General features: G+C 42.9%; 1 protein-coding gene across 2 annotated transcripts in view; it reads right to left on the bottom strand.

Annotated features, from left to right (window-relative positions):
- The window catches only part of PER3 (period circadian regulator 3), an 81,701-nt gene that overhangs the window by 22,614 nt on the left and 33,776 nt on the right, over nt 1–25,311 (bottom strand). For both annotated transcript variants that reach the window (XM_068238924.1, XM_068238923.1), the window contains exons 7-13: nt 15,391–15,533; nt 14,043–14,121; nt 11,762–11,868; nt 8,610–8,766; nt 6,808–6,913; nt 3,614–3,742; nt 1,061–1,187 (exon numbers count right to left, since the gene is read on the bottom strand). In XM_068238924.1, coding sequence (XP_068095025.1) covers nt 1,061–1,187; nt 3,614–3,742; nt 6,808–6,913; nt 8,610–8,766; nt 11,762–11,868; nt 14,043–14,121; nt 15,391–15,533 — 848 coding nt within the window. The remainder of the gene's footprint in view (nt 1–1,060; nt 1,188–3,613; nt 3,743–6,807; nt 6,914–8,609; nt 8,767–11,761; nt 11,869–14,042; nt 14,122–15,390; nt 15,534–25,311) is intronic.

Here is a 25,311-nt window from a genome sequence, read left to right on the forward strand (position 1 = left end):
GCATTAACTTCAAATTATGAGTATGTCATAGACCATCCCCAACGTTTCTGCAGCCTAGCATGGTTTTAGGCAAGATTCACAGTTGTTGCCCCATACTGTTTCCCAACGTTTAAATGAGGCCTTTGTTTTGCTTATGGGAGACCGGCAGGGGATGTCCAGGAGACAAGCAAAGGACACTGCAAGTAGTGTCTGCCAATTCTGCGTTACCATTGAATGCCAGCAGGAACGCTGCCAGTGAACCCCCAAGGTCCATATTTATCACCAGCTTGCCTGGCAACAGAAACGCTAGCTAACACTAGCATGGACTTAGCCTAAACCCTTAGATTGTAAGGCTTTGGCAGGGTCCTCCCTTCCGTTGTGTATTCTACACGATCGTGTTCTCATTTCCTATGATAACCTTGTACTTGTATTAGTGGGCCTACCTAACCATCCCCAAATCGCATGATCATGTATTTTGTACAGTTTGCCTTGTATAGCTTTGCCCGATGTTTTAGAACCTTGTTATGTCATACTTTCTATCATTGTATGTACTTACTGTCCACCACTACGTAATTGATTAGCACTTTATAAATACAATAAACAATAATAATAATAATAATAATAATAATAATAATAATAATCTGTGCTGGCTCAGAATCAGGACTGAACTGCTACTTTATTTGGACTACCAGTGCAGTGTTCTCCGCAGGCCCTTTTAGCCAGGTGCTCCACCCGGCTAGTTTTGGTGACCACCCGGCTGTTATTAGCTCACTTCAACCTATGCTGTCAGCAGAGTTACACAGAGAAACGCCGCCCCTGCATTCCCCCCATCATGCCCCACCCGGCTACCTTTTCATGCCACCCGGCTGGGAAAAAAATCTGGGGAGAACACCGTAGTGATAAGGAGGTTATGCAAATCCTACAATATGATGAAATGTACAAGTAAAAACTAAAGCGAGATCACAAGTTCTAAACCTGTCCATAAAAAAATGACATCTCCGATATACCCTAACCAAGCAATCATACAGGCCGACATATACACTGGCGCTACAGCCGGCTCCAGAACATAAGCCCCTATTACCTTTCTGTGCCTCCTTCTCAGGCCCCTCCCGCTTCTTAGGCAAAGGCTTGCTCCGGGTGTCGATGTACACCTGCTGACCCAGAGTCTTAATGCGGTTGATGTCTGTGCACACCTGTTTCAGCGTCGTCTACGGCAGAACAAGAAATGAAGGAACATGAGAAAAATGAAAGCATTCATTAAAGTAAAGTAAACCAGAGACTAACTAATACATTGGAACCGATACTTACCCAGGACTTCCTCCAGACCCATAGACAGGTCTGAGTCTCTCGTCGTCAGCCGCGATCAGCCTTCATAATATGTTCAGTCGTGTCAGTCAGGGTCTACTGCGCATCCCCGGGAGGTCTGTGCATGTGCAGAAGACCCAGACTGGACCCGACTGAGCCTGCTACCGGGGCTGATCGCGGCTGAACGGCAGACCGCGGTGAGGACGGGACTCAGACGAGCTTATGGGGCTGGAGGAAGCCCCGGGTAAGTATTGGTTCCAATGTATTAGTCGCTGGTACACTTTAAATTTACTTTACAAAATAAATAGCTGAAGAAAGTAACAACTGAATCCAGCTAACATTTGGAAATACGCCTGAAGAAGGGGGCTAGTTCCCTGAAAGCTTGCGCACATCAACTTTACAAAAAGGCATTACCTTACAGGACAACTGAACTGAGAGGTATATGGAGGCTGCCATATTTTCTATTTAACCAATACCAGTTGCCTGGCTATCCTGCTGATTCTTTGGCTCTTGTACTTTTAGCCATAGACCCTGAACAAGCATGCAGCAGATCCACAATTTATCCTTGTTGTAGGAGATAATTAAATAGTCTATTAAAACCTAACTTTTAACACATACATTAAACAACAAGTGCTATCTGTGCTGCCCATGAAGATTTTTGGCATCAGAGGAACAAAGGGACTACGAGGCTAACACCCTTTATTGACCATTAGGTCCACAAGAACATCAGGATGTTTCCTCCTTTAAGTTCTCCTTACTTAGAATGCATGTTGCTAATGCAGTTTAGCACTACTGCACTTAGTATTTGTCCCCTGACAAAGCCCCCAGAGTTTATATGAGTGAAACATGTTGGGCTAGGGGGAGGGTGGTGGTGTGTCTTGAAACATGCATTGTAAGTAAGGAGGACTTAAAGAGGAACTCAAGTGAAAATAATGTAATAAGTGTTTCATTTTTACAATAATTATGTATAAATGATTTAGTCAGCGTTTGCCCATTGTAAAATCCTTCCTCTCCCTGATCTACATTCAGACAATTATCACATGGTGATGTCAGTGGAAGGAGATGCTGCTTGCTTTTTTTGGCAGTTGTAAACATCTGTTAACTGCTATTTTTCCCACAATGCAATGAGATTCACAGACAGGAAACTGTCAGCACTATGATCCTGACATCACACTGTGGGAGGGGTTTCACCACAATATCAGCCACACTGAGCCCCCTGATGATCCGTTTGTGAAAAGGAATAGATTTCTCATGGGAAAGGGGGTATCAGCTACTGATTGGGATGAAGTTCAATTCTTGGTTACGGTTTCTCTTTAAAGAGGAAAAATCCTAACGATATTGTGGGCCTAGCGGTCACTGCGGGGTGTTAGGCTCAAAGTCCCCCATATTTCCCTGATGCCAAAAATCTTCGAGGCAGTACAGGCAGCACTTGTTTTTAATGTATGCATTAAAAGTTATTTTTCATAGACTATGCATCTCCTACAATAAGCATGACATGTGTATTTAATTAAATTCAGCACAGTGTTCAAGCATGCAGATCAGATTTAGCTGATCGGATTAGCTGCATGCTTGTTTCTCGTGTGATTCAGACACTACTGCAGCCAAATAGATCAGCGGGACAGCTAGGCAACCAGTATTGTTTTAAAGGAAATATATATATATATATATATATATATATATATATATATATATATATATATATATATATATATATATATATATATATATATATATAGCAGCCTCCATATCCCTCTCACTTCAGGTGTCCTTAAACGAAACCTTGTTTTCTCTACTTTAAAGAGACGCTGAAGCGGAAAAATATGTATGATACGATTTGGTTGTGTAGTACAAATAATTAGTAGAACATTCGTAGCAATGAAAATATTCTCATTTTTATTTTCAGTTATATTGTGTTTTCATAACATTGCATCATTCTCTAATATTTGCAGTTTACACACTACTCAGCACTCTGGATGATTTCACAGAGCAGGCCAGTGAACTATTGAACTGTCCTCTGGAGAGAAAAAGAAAATACAATGACTGACAGTTAAGATAACAAGCTTCAAAAGACAGAGCTCTCTGCAACTTTGAAAGTCGTGGAGCTCAAATGCCTGTTGTGTATAGATAACAACTGGAGTTTTCTAACTCTTCCTGTACTGGAAACAATATTAGACTCATGTCTCTATTCCTAATGTTTTATTTCTTAGCTGTACTACACATACAAATTCTAACAATTCAGGAAGCTTAGTAAACTACAGCAGTAAGTTCAGGTGCTGCACAGGAAACAAGTAAGCTTGCACTGAACATTAACCACAAATGAGAGCATTACCGGTTCTTTGTGCGTTTCATCCACGCAGTTCCCATTGGAGTCACTAGAGGAGGCAATACTGATGTAATGTTCATAGGAGCCATTACTGCCCAGACTTCCGTAGCCGCTGGAGCCATTGTTGTGCACTGGCTGCAGGAAACAAGAAAAAACAAAGCATGAAACAACAACTACACACGGATTTTTTTTCTGAGCTCAATATGATGAAGCCAGAAAGCCAATGAGACCTCCCCCCCAGTGCATTGTGGGCCAGGACCGGGGAAGAAAGGCAGGAGGGGAACCAACAAAGGTAGAGCTGCATAGAGCAGTGATCTGCAAACTTGGCTCTCCAGCTGTTGTGGAACTACAAGTCCCACCATGCAATGCAGGAGTCTGACAGCCACAGTCATGATTCATAAAGGCAAATGCATTGTGGGACTTGTAGTTCCTTAACAGCTGGAGGGCCAAGTTTGCGGATCACTGGGATAGAGCAATGCGGAGTGTGGAAGCTGCTCATCTAACATGTAGGGATGTTCCAAGGAACACAAATAATTCAGACCTCATGCAAATTGTAAGATAATGATATGCTAATTTAAAGGACCTCTGTCGCGAAAAGCTTGACATTAAAAATATATGTAAACAAACAATTAAGAAGTACATTTCTTCCAGCGTAAAATGAGCCTTAAGTTACTTTTCTCCTATGTTGCTGTCACTTACAGTAGGTAGTAGAAACCTGACAGAACCAACAGGTTTTGGACTAGCCCAATTCCTCGTGTGTGGTGTGTGTTGGGGTTTACAGGGATTTCTTTATTTTCAAAATCCCCTTAGTGAATGGGAGTTGCTCCATCCAACTGCCAAAAAAGTCTGCAGTGAGCAAGGAGGCTTGTCAGCATCTTTGTATAAATCTTTTCAGGGAATGTCTTCATAAAGAATAAAGGCCATGCTGAGATTCCCCTACGGAGAGATGGACTAGCCCAAAACCTGTCGGCAATGTCAGATTTCTACTACTTACTGGAAATGCCAGCAATATAGGAGAGAAGTAATTTACGGCTCATTTTACACAGAAAAAAACCTAACTTCTTATTTGTATGCGTTTTAAATTTTAATATTTTCGCGACAGTTACTCTTTAAACAGTTTGGGTCAAGAGCAATCGAATACAGAAGCTGATTATTCTAACTGGCCCAATTCCAAGCAGCATAAAATTAGCATCAACCCAAAATAATTAGCATCTCTCTATGAAGGGTAGAAAAATCCACGTCGTGCAAATTTATAGCATGATGAACAGGAATAGTAGTGTTAAAAAGAAAAAGTAATTAATGGAAACAACCATTTAGGATATTTTGTTGTATGATTTAGTCAGTGTTTGCCCATTGTAAAATCTTTCCTCTCCACGATTTACATTTTGAAATTTAAATCACAGGAGGCGACCTCTTTAGTAGTGGCAGATGAGCTCTCCGGAATGTTTGTTTCTGAGAATTCCCAGGCCAGTGAAAATAATGTCTGCTCCCCCAGAATGCTCAGGGAGGAGAAGTCAGCACTGCTAATCAGCTTAGGCTAGAGGTGGCCACTATCGGTCCAATTTCTAGCAAAAAATCATTCGAACGATCAGAAATTCTGATTGGATTGGTTGTAAATAATCTCCATTGATGGGCACAACGGATTACAAACCATTATAAAAAAAAGTCGTCCGATTGGATTTTGGTCAAATCAAAATTTGGATTTCCTTGTTGGTTGTGATAGATAGGAAACAAAGATTAGATTGTTGATGGTGTAGTAAACAATTTTTCTTCCGATCAGAAATTCTGATCACTCGAACGATTTTTCGCCAGAAATCGGATCGTTAGTGGCCACCTTTAGAATCACTGGAAGGTCTGGGGTTACATACTAATATACAGCAATATATAGATACAAGAAGCATTCAAAACCATGACAACAAAAAAGTGTGAGTATCCTGAAAAATGTTCCTGTCACTACAGGGCCTCTAATTTTATTTTCTCAGTTCTGCAGTGTCAAGCCCTGAACACACCCTCTACAAATGTCGTTCTAAACTCCTGTAGATCGTTGGGGCGACATTTTGGGGAATGAACGCTGTATAGGCATGCTGTTTGGCTATGGCAGAGTGTGTACCGTACAGTGGAGAGAGGAACTGATGGACAGCCTACTATAAAGTGGCGTCCTTCGAGAACTGGAGCAAGAGAGAATAATGCATACTAGTCTGTCACGAGTTATTTAGCGATTTGCCGTGATGGATTGCTAAAAGACAGTGTAGGCCAGTTGTATGCACATCTCGGCCGAAATCACAGGTCGGTCAAGGATTATCTAACATGTATACGAGGCATTTGTCTCACAACCGCTTTGTTTTGGTCAGTGCATTCTTCTAGAAGTCACGTTTTTGTCAGCGGGCTGGAATTTCGGTCAGGTGTCTGGACACACGTGCAATTGTACCAGCAGACGCAATAATACAGTCACACAGAGGACAAACAAGAAGTCGCCGAGATATTTGTGAATGGCGGCACAATAGCGGCCCATGTGATGGCTGAGTCACAGCGCTAGCCGTGGAATGGTCAATAAAATGCGAGCATTGGTGTGTCTGCCGGCCGCGCATCTGTGCCGCAGTGATGTAATGCACCATTCTTTGTGGCGGTGGAAGGAAATTACCCGTCACAATGGTGGGGGGAGGACAGAGACAAAGCGGGAGCCGCCACCTGGGAAAATTACTGTGCCCTAAATAAAACCAAAAAGGACTCGCACTTTCGTAAGTATTTTTATGTAACAACTGGAGCGCCACAAAGCGATGAATGGCCTGGGCGAGTCTCGCCAAGCTCAGTGAGAATTAATAGAATGCAAAACAGATGCGAAGACGGGTTAATGAGATGTAAATATCCTAGTTTTTCAGCGTAAGGTGGACAGAAACCATGATGTAGACACACAGGTATAATATACAGGTAGTCCCCGGTTAACGAACGAGATAGGGACTGTAGGCTCGTTCTTAACCTGATTCAGTTCTTAAGTCGGAACACTGTGCCATCTCTGTCTCCTGTACCTCCTCTGTGCCTCCAGTGTCCCCTTCTGTGCCACCTCTGCCCTTTGAACCTGTTTATACAAGTTTAAAAGCTATTTTCTCTTTGAATTTTTTAAAAATCGATTTTCTCAAAAACTACAAGTCCGGGCGTTCGTAAGTCGGGGACTACCTGTACTGATATAGAATGATCTCTACCTGCAGTAGAACTTTGTAGATCTGTCCCTGTAAATCCTTTATTTCTTTGTCCACGTTGCCAATTTCGGTGCTTCTAGCAGCAAACACATCTTCATTAAGAGGACCCCTGCAATAAAGGAGAGAGAAGCTTGAGGTCTAAAGCATTTTCATACAGGTACAGACAGGCAATCGTAAATTAAGAAAAATACTTGAGTGAGAGAGGCGCAGTGGCCCGCTGACTCACAAAATTAAACTGAGCCGTGGCTAGGGAGCGTAGAATTGTTTTGTCCAGGCGCGGGCTCAGGACATATGCAGGGGGCCGGTAGAAGCCCTAGGTAAGTTACACCCTTTTTTTCACCTTACAGGTTACCTTTAAAAGTTATTATGCTGTTGCGTATCTTTTAGAGCAGAGAGGAAGTTCTGAGTTCAGGTTCACGTTAAAACTATTTTTATTTATGTAGAACTGTCCTTTTGATGTCATTAGATTAAATTATGTATTTTACTGTCCATCAGGAATATTGGGGAAGGGGGGGGGGGGGGGGAGTTTGATTAGAGAACTGTACATAAAGCGTCAGTTGTATTTCCTCCAGTCGTCCGGTATGGCCTCACCTGAAAGATACCAGGCTCCGCCCACAGGAGCCACAGGCACAAAACTAAAAGCACACTTCTGCCTATGACCCCTCAGATTTTACAGAGTTTCCCCCAGAGAGCAGGCACCGCGTTGTCTTTCTCGAGCTGTCTCCAGTCTGGGAGTTGGTAGTTTTTTCACCCGTTTTTCTGGAATCTCCTTTAAGGTTATTTGGGGTCTTCTGGAGGGCTTGTTATGGTCCTGCGCAGGCCTAGTACAAGGTTTTCTTGTAGTGCGCCTGCACAGGACGCTCCCGCCAACGCAAGCTTGAGCGAGGATGCGTATGGCCAGGCCGGGCAGGCGCAGTGGCAGTCGACTTGTAAGTCGACGGTAAAGAAAAGGAGCCATGGCGGGGGACTGGAGGATCATTTGGTAACATTGCAGGCACAGGGAGGCTGCAGGGGGCTGGCAGAAGCCTCAGGCAAGTTAAAGTTTTTTTTTCTTCCTTTAGGTCAGCTATAAAGAAAAACATTTCTTAGTTACAGCTGATAGAAAGTCTGCAATAAATCTGCAGTGTTTCTACTTCCTGCTTTCACGGAAGCAGATATAGGGTGAACACCCTGTGTTTTCTGCTGTGGCAGTCAGCTGACACAGCTGAGAGATCAAACTACACTTGTGATTAGTCAGAGATGAGGGGGATTAGACTCTCTAAATATACACAGGGTGCATTTCTCCAAGTTTCCCTTCTATCCTTTGCAAGAGTTCAGGTCATTTTAAAACCTTACAACAAATAGCCAGTGCTGCTGCATGCGCATCAAAACGTTCCAAATTATTTTGCGTGACAAATTTCACAATCATAATGGCCAAAAAAAGAAAGACATGTATAAAAACAAGTCCATAAAAACATGGATTAGCACAGTGAGTTTCTCATAGTTTATACCACTGACCGCAGATTGTTATTGGTCTATCCAAAATCGCCCAGCTTACAGCCTATGCACAAAATGGACGACCCACAATCAATATTGGTCATGTGTGGTCCCACCACCGGCGCACACCGAGGCCTCATCCACACACACCCTCTCTCTATAGGACCTTCTCCTTTTTAAACCTGCGTGTAAGCTGGAACTCCTCCCATCTCATTGAATCTCTGTGGGTCAGGGAGGGGCGGAGGTGAATACATCATCATTACACCATGTTTCGCTCTCTACAGGCTTCCTCGCCAGGCGCAGACAACCTCCCTGCTTCGGTTACTTACGTTCTCACTTTGTGCCGACCGATGATGAAGGCCACCTTTCTGCTCCAGGGGTTGACGAAGCTGGACCAGCTGGTATCCAGAGTAATGTAGTCCCCATTCTGGGTGCAAAACCTAATGGGGGAGTGCTCAAAGGGCGGCTGGCCGGCGTACTTCAGGACTAGATATGAGAGAGACAGAAAAGATTAACAACGATCACATAAATACAGAGGAGACAAAGTAGCAAAAGCCAAAGCAGTATGAAACAGCCAACCAGCTACACGGAAAGAGCGATTGTGGACGTCTTTAGAATTCATCCTCATTTCTAGTGTCCCTCCTTTACCAAAACTCTGCCCATAGCTTTAACTAAGGGAATGAGCCCAAGTAGTCCAGAAAAGTTGGCATCTTCATTCCAGGGCATGAGAAGAACCCAGCAAGCCCCTGAAAATTTGTCATGGGCAATATGGATTCCAAACTCTCACTGCCTTAACCATTAATCTCTCCATCTTCAAAGGAACCAGAGGTGAGCAACATATGGAGGCTGCCATATTTGTTTCCTTTTAAAGAATACCAGTTGCCTGGCAGTTCTGCTGATGTGTCTTGTCAGCCTGAAACAAGCATGCAGCTAATCTTGTCAGATTTGTCATAGACATCTGATCTGCATGCTTGTTCGGGGTCAATGGTTTAAGGTATTAGAGGTAGAGGACAGCCAGGCAATGTGTATTTTAAAGGAAATAAACATGTCAGCCTCCATACCCCTCTCACCTCTGCTTTCCTTTCAGGGCATGGCAGTTTCGGCGCCTCCCACGATGCAGTCCAAGCGTCGGTCACGTGATTACAAACACTTCCTCCTTCCGGGTTGAAGGAGGAAGTGTTTGTAATCACGTGACGCGCGTGGAGCGCATCGTGGGAGGCGCCGAGGGACGGACGGAGAAGACGTCAGACAGGTAAGATTGACCCCCCCGCCCACTCCGCACAGGTTTACTGGTAGATATCCGGATAGCAACTATCTGGGTATCTCCCGATTCCGGATTTGAGCAGCTCTAGTGCCACACACGATACAATAAAATGATCTGATTTTACAGCAATTCAATAAAAAATATTGTTTCTACAGAAAAATCGAAGGTTTTTTTTTTTTTTTTTAATTCAAGAGAAAATTCTGATTGCATTTTTGCATTTCCTTTTTTTACCCGATTTTTCTTGATTGGGAGTGGCTGAAATTTATGATCTATTTTTTGCAAGATTGCATGGTGAGTGGGAAATTGACAATTTTGTAATGTAAGTTTTCAATCTTTTTTTTTTTTCTTGGTCATTGGTCACATTTTTCAAAATGTAACAATCAGAAAAATTGATGGTTAATCTTGAATCGAAAAAAAATGTAAAAAATTGTATGGTGTGTGCTCAACACACACCATACAATCTTGGTTGTTCAATCTGTTGGCCCTTATACTACATAGATTTGGTAAATCTGTACAACCAAGATTGTATGGTGTGTGTTGAGCCTTAGACTGACTTTCAGAAAGAAGACAAGGGGCCTTAGATTACTGTTTTGCTGTGAGGACTATAACAGCACAGAAACGGGACACACCTGGTCGGGGTGGTTAATAGATTTCCTCTCTATGGATTTAGCTTTTGTTTTCACCACACAGCAGTAAAACGAGTCAATTTTTCTAGAAAATGGACATTGCTGGGGAAATCAGCAGACAAAATGAAAATATAGGTAAATCGAAACCTTCAGTTTTACTAGTGCTCTGTAGTTCTAAACCAATTCCTGTGGGACTGCAGGAGAGCGGAGGGGGGCAGAGAGGTGACTCAGGTTGGCCCTATACCTCGGTGCATTCTGCAACACAGCAACAGCCTGTCTGCAATGAAAATCTCACAGGAGCTTTGGGGGCCACTGGAAAAGGCTTGGAGGGGCCCGTTTAGCCCTCGGGTTGGTATTTGGTCCCCCCACCCTTTAAACCAATCACTGCGCCTTGGCCGATTTGCATATTCACAGCGGCTTGTTAAACATATACATTTGGTACTTAAAAACGAAACAAAAAACACTTAACATAAACAACAACAACACAAAACCCCAAAACACAAACTCACCAGGGGATGCCAAGTCTAGGATAACGCGATTTAGAGGGGCAGCACGTCACAGGTGTCCTGGGGCTTAAAGTGTATCTGAACTGTGGAGCGTTTGTAAACTCTTCTCTCGTATTCTAATAATCACAGCTTGCATATAAAAGTGTCATGCAAACTGTATGCAGAATGGAGCCGAGCCAATGAAAGACCCAATCACAAGCTGCATACAACTCCCATGCAGGCCGCAATACTGGACCATCCCTATAGAGGGAGGTAAAGTATGTAGTCAGTTATGCCTCAATGAAGAACTTTCCCAATAGCTTTTAATTCATCTCCAGAGTTCAGGAACATTTTAAGAAACAGCTGTGATAAAGCTCTAGAGTCAGTTGCAATGGAATACAATCGAAGCAATTTAAAGTGAACCCGAGGCAAAAATACACTGAGAAACAATTTAATTTATCCTTCTACTCATAAAAATGATTTTTTTTTATCTCTCCCTTGCCCTCAAAAGTTGTATTCTGCCAGGAAAACGTATGGCTGTAATTTGCTTATCAGTGATGTCTACTATATTCCCAACAAGGTACTGAGAAGACAGAAGCAGTCACTTCCATGCTTGAAAATTAACTATTTCAGGCAGCAAAATAAAACAAGTAATGCAGCCTGGTTATTAATACGTTTTGTACTGTACATAAATATTAAAAAATAATAACCTGAACATTTGTAAAGCGCTTTTCTCCCATAGGACTCAAAGCGCATAGTTGTGTCTCAGATTAATACAATAATAATAATCCAAACATTTGTATAGAGCTTTTCTCCTGTCGGACTCAAAGCACTCAAGAGCTGCAGCCACTGGGATGCGCTCAACAGGCCACGCTGCAGTTTTAGGGAGTCCTGCCTAAGGACTCCTTACTGAACAGGTACTGACCCTAGCCCGGATTTGAACTCAGGTCTCCCAAGTCAAAGGCAGTGCCCTTAACCACTACACCATCTACGTTTATCTCACCATGTCACATAATGCCTCGGGAACACTTTAATTTTACAGTAAGTTGGAACTGGGAGAATGCTGCCCCCTGCTGTTCTAGCAGAATACGACAGTGATCACTTACTCTTGCGGTGCATGGCAAGCATTAACGGCCGATCCTCGGGGTGCAGATACATTAACACAGAGGTGCCCACCAGGTCTTGCGGCAAATAACCCAGCAGCGGCACAGCACTGAAACCAGAAAATGCAGCTGAGTCAACGTGTTTACAAACAGCAAGGAGGCAAGAAAACGTCTGCTAGATTTCTACTGCTGTCTGTTCACATGAAGGAGCATTTCACTCGTTTATCGCAGTGTTCTCCCCAGGCTCTTTTAGCCAGGTGCTCCACCCGGCTAGTTTTGGTGACCACCCGGCTGTCTTTGGCTCACCTCCTCCTCTGCTGTAAGCAGAGAAGCGTCGGCCCAGTATTCTGTCATCTTGCCCTGCCCGGCTACTTTTTCATGCCACCCGGCTGGAAACAATTTCTGGGGAGAACACTGTATTCACTCATGCACTCACAGGAATGTAGAATCTCAAGAGGGACAAAGACCACGATAAAAAAGTACTGAATACAGACAGGGGTCACGCACACCTGCAGTGAGAGGGATAAGTAGGCTGCCATATGTATTTACTTTTAAACAATACCAGTTGCCTGGCTGTCCTGCTGATCCTCTGCCTCTAATACTTTTAGCCATAGCCCCTGAAGAAGCATGCAACAGACGTTTCTGACTGATGTATGTCTGGATTAGCTGCATACTTGTCTCAGGTGTGTGAAATCAGACACTGCTGCAGCCAAAGAAATCAGCAGGACAGCCAGGCAACTGGCATTGGTTAACAGGAAAAAAATAAGGCAGCCTTCACATACCTTTCACTTCAGTTATCCTTTAAAGGACCACTATCGTGAAAAAAGTAGGCAGTTAAAAAATCGGACAGAAGTGACAGGTTTTGGGCCAGTCCATCTCCTCCTTGGGGATTCTCAGAGTTCTCTTTGTTTTCAATAGCATTTCCTAAACAGCAGTTAGACTTTGCAATTGCTGTTCAGGAAATGCTGTTGAAAAGAAAGAAAACCCTGAGAATCCCTCATGAAGAGATGGACTAGTCGGTTATGTCAGATTTTAACTGCCTACTTTTTTCGCAATAGTGGTCCTTTAAGACACACTCTTTCAGAGGCTTTTTTTTGTTGCCCCATGAGCGAATATTCTGTGCAGAACTTTTCTGTTTTCAGTTTGCGCCAAGACAACAGAATTAGAATTGCGTGTGACGTGCACAGGAAAAAAAAACAGAAAGCTGTCCAATTGTTACCGCGGAGAAAAAAAAACATTAAAGAAAAAAAAAAAAAAAATAGTGTGGCAAAACTCACAGGATTCAAACAAGTGTGCGCCCTGCTTCAGTATTTTTTAGAATTGGTGGCTTAAGGCTCAGATAACACATAGGATTATGGTTTGAACCTGCGGTTCCACGAGACTGTGTGAGCGATCTTCACGTTTTAAGGCTGGAGCCAGAAAGCATGCGGTACGCAGAGTGAATAGGGGAACTCAGCGTTTGTGCGTTCACCAGCATTCGCGTCTCACTGACCATCCGATCACAGCGATCAATGCTGCAGCGCCCCCCCAGTGTGAAACAGGCCTAATAAATCAAGTTTGAAACAGGGATGGAGGCCCCCAATGCATAAATGATTGGCTAATAAGCTGTTACTCTTATAAACAGAGAGGTAATCTTACCTCTCGAAAAATTTGGACCAGTTTATTGAAAGATATTTTATTCGAGCACATAAAAATGACAACGCGTTTCGCGGGTGAAAAACCTGGTGTCTTAACTGCTATGGCTGTATAGAAAGCATTTTTTTTTTTAATTAACTAATCCAAATTCTTCAAGAGAGATAAACTTCCCTCTCTGCTTATAAGACTAACCACTTATTAGCCTATCTTTTATGCATTGGGGGCCTCCACCCCTGTTTTAAGTGTCTTGTCACACCTCTTTCAGAGGTAATAGTTTTTTAGCTGTCATAAAGAACTTCCGGAGTGCGACCACCCAGTTCCTGTCACAGACTTGGAAAACCGAGCGGGGAGGGTTCATTTCCCGCCTGCTCTGACAGTGGTTGCAAAGATTTGCAACCCACCTTTGTGAGTAAATATATCCTTAGCAATTTGCTTTTCTGAATCTTACACAATTTAGCACCCTTGGGCTGCTGGTTTCCTTTTGTCTTTTAGATGAGCCTGGGGTTGTTACAAATCACCGGAACCATAGACATAAGCAATCTGATAAATCATACTACTCCTCAGCAACACAGATGGACAGAAGGCATGGCACATCAACAGTTAAAAGGACGTTATCCTGTCAAGTACAAAAACCACACACAAAACTTACCGATCATCCACTTCTAGAAATACACAACCAGGGGTGTGCGTTGTGGTAAAGATACGCTTTTCCAGGGGAATTCTGGGAGCTGGAGAAATAAACAAAGAAATACTCAAATACTGTACATACAGCTGGGGTTTATTTTAAAGTACAATGCAATCTGCTATGATACAGCACCATATTAGTGGCCAGATCAGTGGTTAACTCTTTAGCAGCCAAATTAATTAGCGGCTGCAAGTGCTCCAGGCCAATTTATTTTACCACATTATTTTATTTCTTATTTGTTACAGTGGGTTGCTTTTAAAAATAGTACTGTTGTAACTTGTATTTATGGCCACTTGTCACTAGGGGGCAGTGTGAGGCAATAACAGAGGACTTCTGCTTTCAGTTTCTATATTTTCTGCTAGTAGAGAGAGATCAAAGCATTCCAAGAATTTACAGCACAAGAAGTTCTGCCGACTGAGGTAAAAAAGCAGAGCTCTTATCTCAAACGAGATAACTCTACTGAAGCTGCTAATGGTTAAAGGAAGACTGACGCAAACAAATGTAAAATTTAAAAACACTCACATATAAAATGTGCCTTTCACTCAAAGTAAAATGCATTATAAATTAAGTTTTTTCTGTTGCTGTCACTTATGGTAGGTAGTAAAGATCTGACCAATTTTGGACTAGTCAACCGCCTCATAAAAAATTCTCAGTATTACGTTTATGCTTTACAAAAGCACTCCCAGGGAAGTATCTATACAGAGCTGTCAGCCAGCTTCCCTACTGGTTTTCACGCTATTCTGGCAGTTGGACTGAGCGACTACAGTTCAGTAAGTGCTTTTGTCAATAAAGAAATAACAGACTCCCCCATGAGAAGATGAATAGTCCATAACCCGACAGATCTGTCAGAAATGTACTACCTGCTATAAGTGACAACAACATAGGGAAAAAATAATTTAGTGTATTATACTCTAGGAGAAATGTACATTTAAATGTAATATATATATATATATATATATATATATATATATATATATATATATATATATATATATATATATATATATATATATATATTTTAATTTTTTTGGGAATAGAAAGACATCCCGCTGAGAGCCGGATTATTAATCATCACAGTAGCTCGACTACCAGATATGCCCCACTCGTAATTTTGAATGAAATCATATTGGCTGTTGTAAGCCACACCCCCGATATCAGCAATGCTGAGAGAAGGATCTTTATCCATCACAGCAGCTTGACTACCAGATATGCCCCACGTGTAATTTTGAAGGATGAGATTGGATTGGCTGCTGTAAGCCACACCCCCGTTTCAGCACAGCGTGATAAATACACATAAAACAATGAGGTTTACCTTCGTATCCCGAGTGGATCTTCTCCACTAAAGCCAGGCAGCAGACCTCGGGCTCCATGTCCGGAGACGTGCGCACTCGCACAGAGTACGGCGTCATGCGATAGGGACTATACCGGGGCTCGTGCTCACGGTCCTTTCCTCCCCTTCGGAAAAAAATGAATGGTTTTATTTTAACAGCAGGACAAGCAGTTCCATTATAGAGTTCAACATGAATTTCTGACCAGAAATGGACAATAAGACGCCAATAACTCCAGCGTAAGCATATTTAAAAAACGTATACTCATAAGTTAGTCATTTCTCCTTAACATTTGCCTTAGACTAGAATAAGAACACATTAGTAGGAATGAGACTAAGCTCCTCTGAGGACAGTCAGTGACATGACTATGTATTCTGTAATGTGCTGCAGGTGATGTCAGTGCTATATAAATACATAATAATAATAATAATAATAATAATATGGTAGGAGATTAGACTATGACTTTGGCAGGGATTACATTGTGAGCTCCTCTGAGGACAGTCAGTGACATGACTATGTATTCTGTAATGTGCTGCAGAAGATGTCAGTGCTATATGAATACATAATAATAATAATAATAATAATAATAAGGTAGGAGATTAGACTATGATTATGGTAGGGATTACATTGTGAGCGGCTCTGAGGGAAGTCAGTGACATGACTATGTACTCTGTAAAGTGCTGCAGAAGATGTAAGTACTATATAAATTAATAATATGAAAGTACATTAGACTATGTGAGCTCCTCTGAGGACAGTCAGTGACATAGCTATGTATTATGTAAAGTGCTGCAGAAGATGTCAGTGCTAAATAAATAATAAGAATAATAATATGATGGTAGGACATTAGACTAGTACTATGGTGGAATTAGATTGTGAGCTCCTCCGAGGACAGTCAGTGACATGACTATGTACTCTGTAAAGCACCATCAGTGCTATATAAATACACAATAATGATAATCCATCATATTCAGTTGAAGTTTGTTAGCAGTGGTTTGCCTGCAGGCAGTTCAGACAGTTCTGTTTGCACATGTTCATGCACGTTGAAAGGTGAGCTGGCCGACAACAGCAGAAAGCGTTGCAGAACTCGTGGATCTATTTTTAATCTGCGCTTGTTATTTTCTTAGAGTACTGCCAGATTCCACCCTTGTATGCAGCAACAACATCGCACATTGTACTGCATAGCGAGGCCAAGCACGACTGCTTTCATGTTTCCAGCAGGTCGGACACGTCACTGCGGCCGTCAGCGCAGGCCAGCAATATCCGCGGCTGCTAATAACTCCCCGAGCATGTTTATGTAACCAAAGCAAAGCGCTAGGAGGAATAAAGGGGTAGCGGAACTATTCTCTGCAGTTCAGACGAATGGGACAGAACACATGTCGCCTTCCTGTGAAATCAACAAACATGTGACAAACGGACTAAAAAGCAAAATCGTGTTCCAACCGCAAAGTACGACGCACACTAACTCTGCGGCCGAATCTGTCAAAAGTTGCCTCTGATACGCAAGACAAACAGAATGACGATTTTCAGCTTTGATGAAATGTACGGAGACTGTTGGGCCCAGCAAATTACAAAGCCTTTCTACACACTGCGCTGTAACACGTTACGCTATGCTAAGGCTGAGTTTAAAAAGACACTTTTGCAGAGATAAAGTGATGCTTTTCTTGCCCCACAAACACGTTATAGGACACCTGATGGAGGCTGCCATATTTATTTCCTTTTAAACAATGCAGATTGCCTGGCTGTCCTGCTGAACCTCTGCCTCCAATACCTCTAGCCATAGACCCTAAACAAGCATGTAGATCAGATGCTTGACTGTGGCTGGCTTCACACATAGGGCTTGATTCACTAAACCGTAATAACTCAAATATCACACCTTATCAAAGATATCACACCTTATCAAAGATATCACACCGTATCAAAGATATCACACCGTATCAAAGATATCACACCGTATCAAAGATATCACACCGTATCAAAGATATCACACCGTATCAAAGATATCACACCGTATCAAAGATATCACACCGTATCAAAGATATCACACCGTATCAAAGATATCACACCGTATCAAAGATATCACACCGTATCAAAGATATCACACCGTATCAAAGATATCACACCATATCAAAGATATCACACCTTATCAAAGATATCACACCTTATCAAAGATATCACACCTTATCAAAGATATCACACCTTATCAAAGATATCACACCTTATCAAAGATATCACACCGTATCAAAGATATCACACCGTATCAAAGATATCACACCGTATCAAAGATATCACGCCTTATCAAAGTAGCATAGCGAGCGGTACGAACCCGCAGGGGCTCAGGGCTGGACGACTGCCATTGGCAATTAGCAGGCATAAGTTTGTATTTTAAGCACTGCACATCAATCCTGCCCTGAGTCCCTGATGAGTTGTACGACGAAACGCATAGCCGTGACTAAGGGGCAGGAAGTGTTGCAGCACATGGAGGAAATGTCCTCGGATTCTGTTTTATATGCCTGAAAAGTTTGATGCATGCGAGTAGCGCTACTTTTACTATTGTTCTTAATAAAAGGTTTTACACTATAGAAGCTATATCTAGTTGCAGTGGGCCCGTGTCCATTTGTGGTGAGCAGCTGCAGGACGCCGTTTTTGGGGGACCATCTATTGCAACAGGACTGTTCACACGTGTTTAATGCTGTCTGTGGCTTGGGCAGCAGTCCCTGGAGGTGCTGGGTGCACAATGAATTGTTGAGGTGGCCCCCATAAATCTATAGACACCGATTTTACTGGAAGTGGTGTCCCTCATAAGACTGGAAAAAAGCCTACGCTATGTTTTGTATCAACTTTTATTGCAGGTCTGTGAGGATCATCGTTAGTACTAAGTTGGGAAGCCATGTGATCGTTACGCTGAGTGTGAGAGAGGTCCCTAGTGGTGGTGGAATATGCACAGGCGGTGAAGCTGTAATACACCACACGGGAGATATATGGTGGAAGACCCCCAAAGCAATACACCCTATGCGATGATCTGTTTATTTTTACTGTTTTTTTAGGTGCATTAAAGTGGAAGACTTGGAAGAATGCCTGCATATGGTTGCATTCTATGGACTTTAACCAGTGGACTGTAAGGCAGCGCATGGTTTCTGTGAAGTACTTATCCTTTGATGCCTAAGCTTAATAAACCCCCACCAGAAAAAAATAAATAAATGGCTCTTTCCTGAGGCTTAGACTTCTAACCTTCCTGTACCCCATCTCCTAACAGACCCTGAGCTCTGCTCGATGCACCCATTTCTTTGCAATAATTCCTGGCAATGAATCGAAGCACCCTTGCAGATAAGGTTTGTAGGCGCGAGGCACTCTCCGTTACAATGCCAGCAACACCCAAACCATACACCCTTCTAGACAGCCACGCTGGCATCAGCTACATCGCAGGCTAGGCTCCAGAGACCAATCACTGCGTCAGAACCAGCCACTTCCTCCTCCACTTCCTGTCACCGAGGACAAGCCAGGAAGAGGGGGAAATCTCTCCAACAGAACAAGAAACAGGTCCACTTTAAACTCCTAGCTGTTCTACAGAGGGTACTTTCATAGTCAGCCTTCAGGAATTTATAATCTTGCACATGTTGCAGCCGGTATCCAGGGAAACAGCCATCTGTGTTCTGAAACTCAGGAGTATATAGTCAGTGGCTGCATTCCGTCGCTATGCCGATACACTGGCATCTTCTGAACAGCACAAAAACAACATAGCGGTAATTACGGTACGCGAGTGTGCGACCGCGTGAGCCCGACACGCAGCCAGCTGCTGATGTGCTATAATCTGTTCATTACATAATCTCACTGTGCTGCTCATTATCCGTCAAGTCAGATGTAATGAGGGGATAAAACTTAAAGAGGCCCTGTACCGACAAATAGTGGAATGCAATAAATGATTCAGGATACACACTTTTACGTTAAATATCCTGGTTTCAGGATCAGAAACACTTCCTACAGCTGTATATTGGTATGAAACCGCGCCCTCCCAGTGATGTCACAGCCTAGGCTGATTAGATGCAGTACACGGTATTCTAACAGAGCCTCAAAAATATAAGTACAGGTAGTCTCTGGTAAACAAACGAGATAGGGACTGTAGAATCTGTTAAGTCGGAAAACAATGCCATCTCTGTTCCCTTGTGTATACAAGTTTAAAAAACATTTTTTTTCTTGTAATTTTGGAGAAAATGGATTTAAAAAAAAAAAAATCAAAGCCCAATTTTTTTGGGGGAAAAAATATGACTTGTTCCCATAGAATCATAGGCCTGGAGCACACCAAAAACCGCTAGCAGATACGCAAAATGCTAGCAGATTTTGAAACGCTTTTTCTTCTTTTTCTGCAGCGTTTCAGCTAGCGTTTTGCAGTTTTGGTGGCGTTTTTGGTGTAGTAGATTTCATGTATTGTTACAGTAAAGCTGTTACTGAACAGCTACTGTAACAAAAAACGCCTGGCAAACCGCTCTGAAGTGCCGTTTTTCAGAGCGGTTTGCGTTTTTCCTATACTAAACATTGAGGCAGAAAAGCATCCGCAATCCAAAATCTGCAGCAGCCCGGGAGTATGCGTTTCTGCAAAACGCCTCCCGCTCTGGTGTGCACCAGCCCATTGAAATACATTACCCTAGCGGATCCGCACCCGCAAGCGGATCGCAAACCGCAGCCGAACCGCTCTGGTGTGCACTAGGCCATAGAGTCCATGCTGTTTGTATCAGCGGGTTGTTCGTAAATCGGGCGTCCCTAAGTCGAGAGCTACCTGTAAATCCTTTTTTCGTTGACCTGGTCTGGGTGCAGTTGCTTAACTGCAGGAACTGCGCAGTGCCAGCGGAATTGCGGGAAGATTTTTTTTAAAGCTACGGCAACAAGCTTATCTCAGCATACAAATAATGCAAAGCTTCCTATTTCAGATACGACAATGATACTATGATTAGAAGGTACTTGAATCCCTTCCTCCCTTTTGAGGGCTGGTTCACATTGGGGCAATTCTTCTGTGCTTTGCTGCTCGCCAGAACTATCTTCATTTACTATAGAACATTCACTGAAATCAAAAAGTGGACAGTACAATACATGTGCTATGTAAGTAGATCAAGTATTTATCTACTTATATATGTGTATTTTCCCCCCGGCATAGTATGGCTAATCCTCCTGCATTAAAGCTGCAGTGTGCTGAATTGTAAAAAAATGGCCTGGTGACTGGGGGGGGGGGGGGGGGGGGGTCCACAAGCCGTTAAGGGAGTTAAAGGAAATGTATATAAAGTATTATCCACCAGCGCAGGCATAGATGAGCTCATTAACACCGACGGCACCAACACATAGCAGAGACCAGCCTTACAACTATTCCTTGTTCCACTCAGCATGTTATAACATAAGTACCATTTCATTAATGTCATGCATGGATTAGCGCCAGGAAAATGTGAAATAAACCCCTTGTCTTATTGATATGTACAGAATAACAGGACCCTTCAATGACCTGTCTCCATCTATGTGTCTAATTAGCGCGACCTCCATGTATGGAGAGACTATGCAGCTGAGTACGACACTAATAAACTGGCTGCTACTCGCAAATCTTATGTAATCAGGCATGGCAGCCAACGTGAGCTCTTAAAGGCGTTGTCTATGGCTAATCGCCTGCCATTATCTACTGCATGGCAGCAAACCTTTGCCTGACTTTCCATGTGATGTCTAAATATTTAAGCAATTATATCTATCGTTACGTCTAAATAGAGCACTTTGACCATAATGTGAAAATATAGAATACAGTACCTATGTACAAATACATAAGATCCACATTGTGTAAAACGCACTGTTAATGGCTTATTTCTTATGTAGCTGTCACTTACAGTTGGCATACTAACGGTTCTGAACCTTATAGTGATGGGTTTTGGACAAGTCCATCTCTTTGCAAGGGATTCTAAGGTTTATTCTTTGAAAAGCAATCCCCAAAAAAAGACATATACAAAGATGCTCACTGGCCTGCACTCGCACTATGCTCTACTGCTCTTTAGGAATTTCTTACGGAGATAAGAAATTGGATTGTTAATGGACACCTTTACACCTGCGAAAAATAAACTTGCATGGGCATATCTAAAGGTTCAAGCTATTTTTATTCTGAACTGTAAAAGAAAGGGAAAAAAAAATGTTCTGCTTCCCCCCCCCCCCCCCACCTCCCCATGAGTAGCACGATATTTGCATCAATAATAACAGTGGATGGTATGTAAACACACGTTTCCGTGACACAGGAGACCTGCTGCCAACTCTCGACCCCCCGACATACAGATATTGAGCGCAGAACAGCGCAGCGCACTGTGGAGTACTCTGGTTGCCATGGAGACAGTTCCATTACTAATGTACTGTAATCAGATCATTATAAACAGCTCTGTCTCTTAGGAAGCATAGACAGCACATGTCATGGTATGTTCTGGAAAACCACAAGTACCAGCACACCCTTTGCTTCCACACGAGCTCACGTTGATTTGATTAACCTAAGGGTGGCCACACACGATACAATAAAATGATCCGATTTTACGGCAATTCGATAAAAACGATTGCATCTCCCCCCCCAAAAAAAAATAAAAAAAAATCGAAAGCTTTTTTTCATTCAATCGGATTGGATTTCCCGTTTTCTTCGATTTTTATTAATCCGGAATGCCAGATATTTTTCTTCAATCTTTCTAAAGATTGTATGGTGTGTTACATTGTCAATTTATTAATATACACACATTAACTTACACACCCAAGCATTTCCAAGCAAGTTTCCAATCATTTTTATCATAATTGGGGAAAAATTGAACATAGGTGTGTGGTACATTGGTCATATTTTTGAAATGTTACAATACGTCATAAAAATGTATTGCAATTCTTACATTGAACAGATATGTAAAAAATTGTACCTTCCCTTACCTAACCTTCCCTTCCTCCCATACAAGGGACTATACTCCAGATCAGGAGTTTTTGTGGCTACGCTTGTTATAGGAGTAAAGATCATGATGACCACACTTGTTTTATGACCCTTGTGAGATGGACCCCCAGGCTGAGAAGGGCACCAAGGGGAGGCAAGGGGAGGGGTGTGCACATTGGAATTGTAGTTCCGCCACTGGCGACCAGTCATCCGGGGGGGGGGGGGGGGGGGGGGGGAACTGGTGCCAACTCTTGTGCAGTAGCTCCACCCCCTTATATGCACACCAACAGATCCACATAGGGATCTGCCTAGATTGCCGCTCTAGCTCCCGGCGGGTCGGGACTGGGTTGGACTAGAATAGTGTAGGCCTCACTGATAAGGAATCACAGTCATAAAAAAACTTTCCTGTCAGTAAATGGCTTTTAAGAGCAGGAAAGAGAAAAAGGGTCACAGTTCATAGATTTTAGCTCTGGCATACTTCAATGCATGTGTCAGTGAGCAGAGACAAGATTTAAAAAAAAAAAACAACTAGATTTAAATATAAAATAAAACTGTGGGATATCTAAAAAACTCATTCTTAGGAGAAGGAGGATAGATACAATTTTTTATCTCTCAATTTTCAACTTTGATGTCCTTTAAAGGATACCCGAAGTGACACGTGACATGATGAGATAGCATAGTTATTTGTGTGCTAGGCACTATACAAACACGTCTGTGTTCCGCTTTTTCTTTCTCTGCCTGAAAGAGTTAAATATCAGGTATGTAAGTGGCTGACTCAGTCCTGTCTCAGACAGGAAGTGACTACAGTGTGACCCTCACGGATAAGAAATTCCCCTTTTTATCTCTTTCTTGCTCTCCTTTGCTAGTCATCTCTAATACGCTGCCCCCCTCCCCCCACCCCTCCTTTTTTTTAATTGTCTAATTAGTGATATTTTATAATCGTCTCCTCTAGGTTAAAGGGGAACTTCAGCCTAAACAAACATACTGTCATTAAGTTACATTAGTTATGTTAATTAGAATAGATGGGTAATATTTTTTACCCACCCTGTTTTAAAAGAACAGCCAAATGTTTGTGATTCATGGGGGCTGCCATCTTTATCATGGGGCAGCCGTCTTTTTGGTTGAAAGGAGGTGACAAGGAGTAGGAGACACAGTTCCAACTGTCCTGTGTCCTGATTACCCCTCCCAGCTGCACACGCTAGGCTTCAAATGTCAAATTCAAAATGTTAAAAAAAAATTGCACCAAAACAGCAGAACGAGAGCAACATCAGAAATCCCATCATGCTTTGCACAGCATCAGGGGGAAAAAGCCCGGGCAGTTTTCTTCTGTGCAGCTAAAAATGAGGCTTGGATAAGAGAAAAAGTTCTGATGCTGTGAAACTGTTAAAGAAACACCAGGCCTTTTCAGTGCTGCTGAGTCGTTTTATAGTCCGGAGGTTCACTTTAAGTAAAGTGTTTAGGTTAATCAGGTAGTGTGTATATAATGCAGCTAATCTTGTCGGATCTGACAATGTCAGAAACACCTGATCTGCTGCATGCTTGTTCAGTGGCTATGGTTTAAACTATTAGAGGCAGAGGATCAGCAGGACAGCCAGACAACTGGTATTGCTTAAAAGGAACCACAGCTTTCATTGCTGAAATTTGATACCCCATTTATTAATCAATTCTAAATTAATACAAGTTTAGAGCTCTTTAGATTGGAGCTCCCCGGCCTCTGTGGTGATGATGACAGCGGAACAGCTTTGCTGCCAAGGTGAACGCTGGTCACTCCGCCGCCAGGAACACATGTGACCGGGCCACCGACTGATAGGAACAGACTGGATCATCTGTACAGTGCTGGGACAAATGTCACCACTATTAATATGCAAACAAAACGTATCATTCCAGCTCCTAGGAGCCATTTATAGCAATGGAAAAACCAGATGTGACGATGGCATCTTCAGGAAAAGGTCACATTGTACAATCCGGCTTCAGGACTCCAATGCTGCTCCTGCAGAGCGACTGAAGCTGTAGTAACATTAAATATTGATCAGAATGAGGGGTTTGAGATGAACTCCCATCATCTTGGAGAGAGCAGCTGTGTGACAGTCCAGAGACTGGATTAGGCTACAGCCCGAAAAGGCCTGGAGTGAACTTTAATTTTAAATTGGCCAAAAACATCACTCCCGATCGCTTCAGCTGAGAATCTAAAGCTGGCGATACAACTATGAATTTTGCGGCCCGATTTTATCATGCTGTAATCATAATTTTATCAAATTGGACAAAAATCAGTGCTACAAAAAGAATGCCCGATTGGCGATTGGAACAATTTTGGGACGAAATAGATTGACTATCGATTCAACACTGGAAAATCTTGGGCCAACATGGTCAATCAGGTGAGAAGCAATAACCGTATGCGATATCGGGACAAGCAACGAACATGATGGAACCCCCGCGCGATGCCCCCAATGTTAAGGTACCCACCCCGGTTCCTGTGCATTTCCACCCTCCACCTGCTGCGACTGTCTAGCTGTTCCCAGTGCCATTCTCTGCTTCTCCCGAGCGCCGCGCGACGTCACACGCTATACGTGGCAACCACTCATGGCGAAGCAACGGACAAGAAAAGGGGAGCAGCAGGACAGTCCCGGCAGCTGCAGCAGGTGAGATTTGAATGCACAAGCATATTAACATTTTGGCGGTGGAAGTGACATTACGGGGCTAATTCTTGAGAGATTTCACGCTAAAATCGATCAGGAATAGGTCTGCGGTGTATGGGCAGCCAACAGATCTCCCTCTGATCAGATTTGATCAGAGAGAAATCTGTCTCTTGGTCGATCTGCCAATACATCACTAGATGGACGAGCACCTTAACATGTGTCCAGTTGCTCTCGCCAACCTTCGCTGGCCTGTTCTTCCACGGTATGGATATCATTCTTCCGGCAGCTACTCTCTCTTTAGGAAGTCCGCACCCCCAGCAGGATGCTACTTGTAGGTGGATAACCCTTCCCTTTTC

This window comes from Hyperolius riggenbachi, chromosome 6 (genome assembly GCF_040937935.1).
Source record: "Hyperolius riggenbachi isolate aHypRig1 chromosome 6, aHypRig1.pri, whole genome shotgun sequence".
Classification (NCBI taxonomy): Eukaryota; Metazoa; Chordata; class Amphibia; order Anura; family Hyperoliidae; genus Hyperolius; species Hyperolius riggenbachi.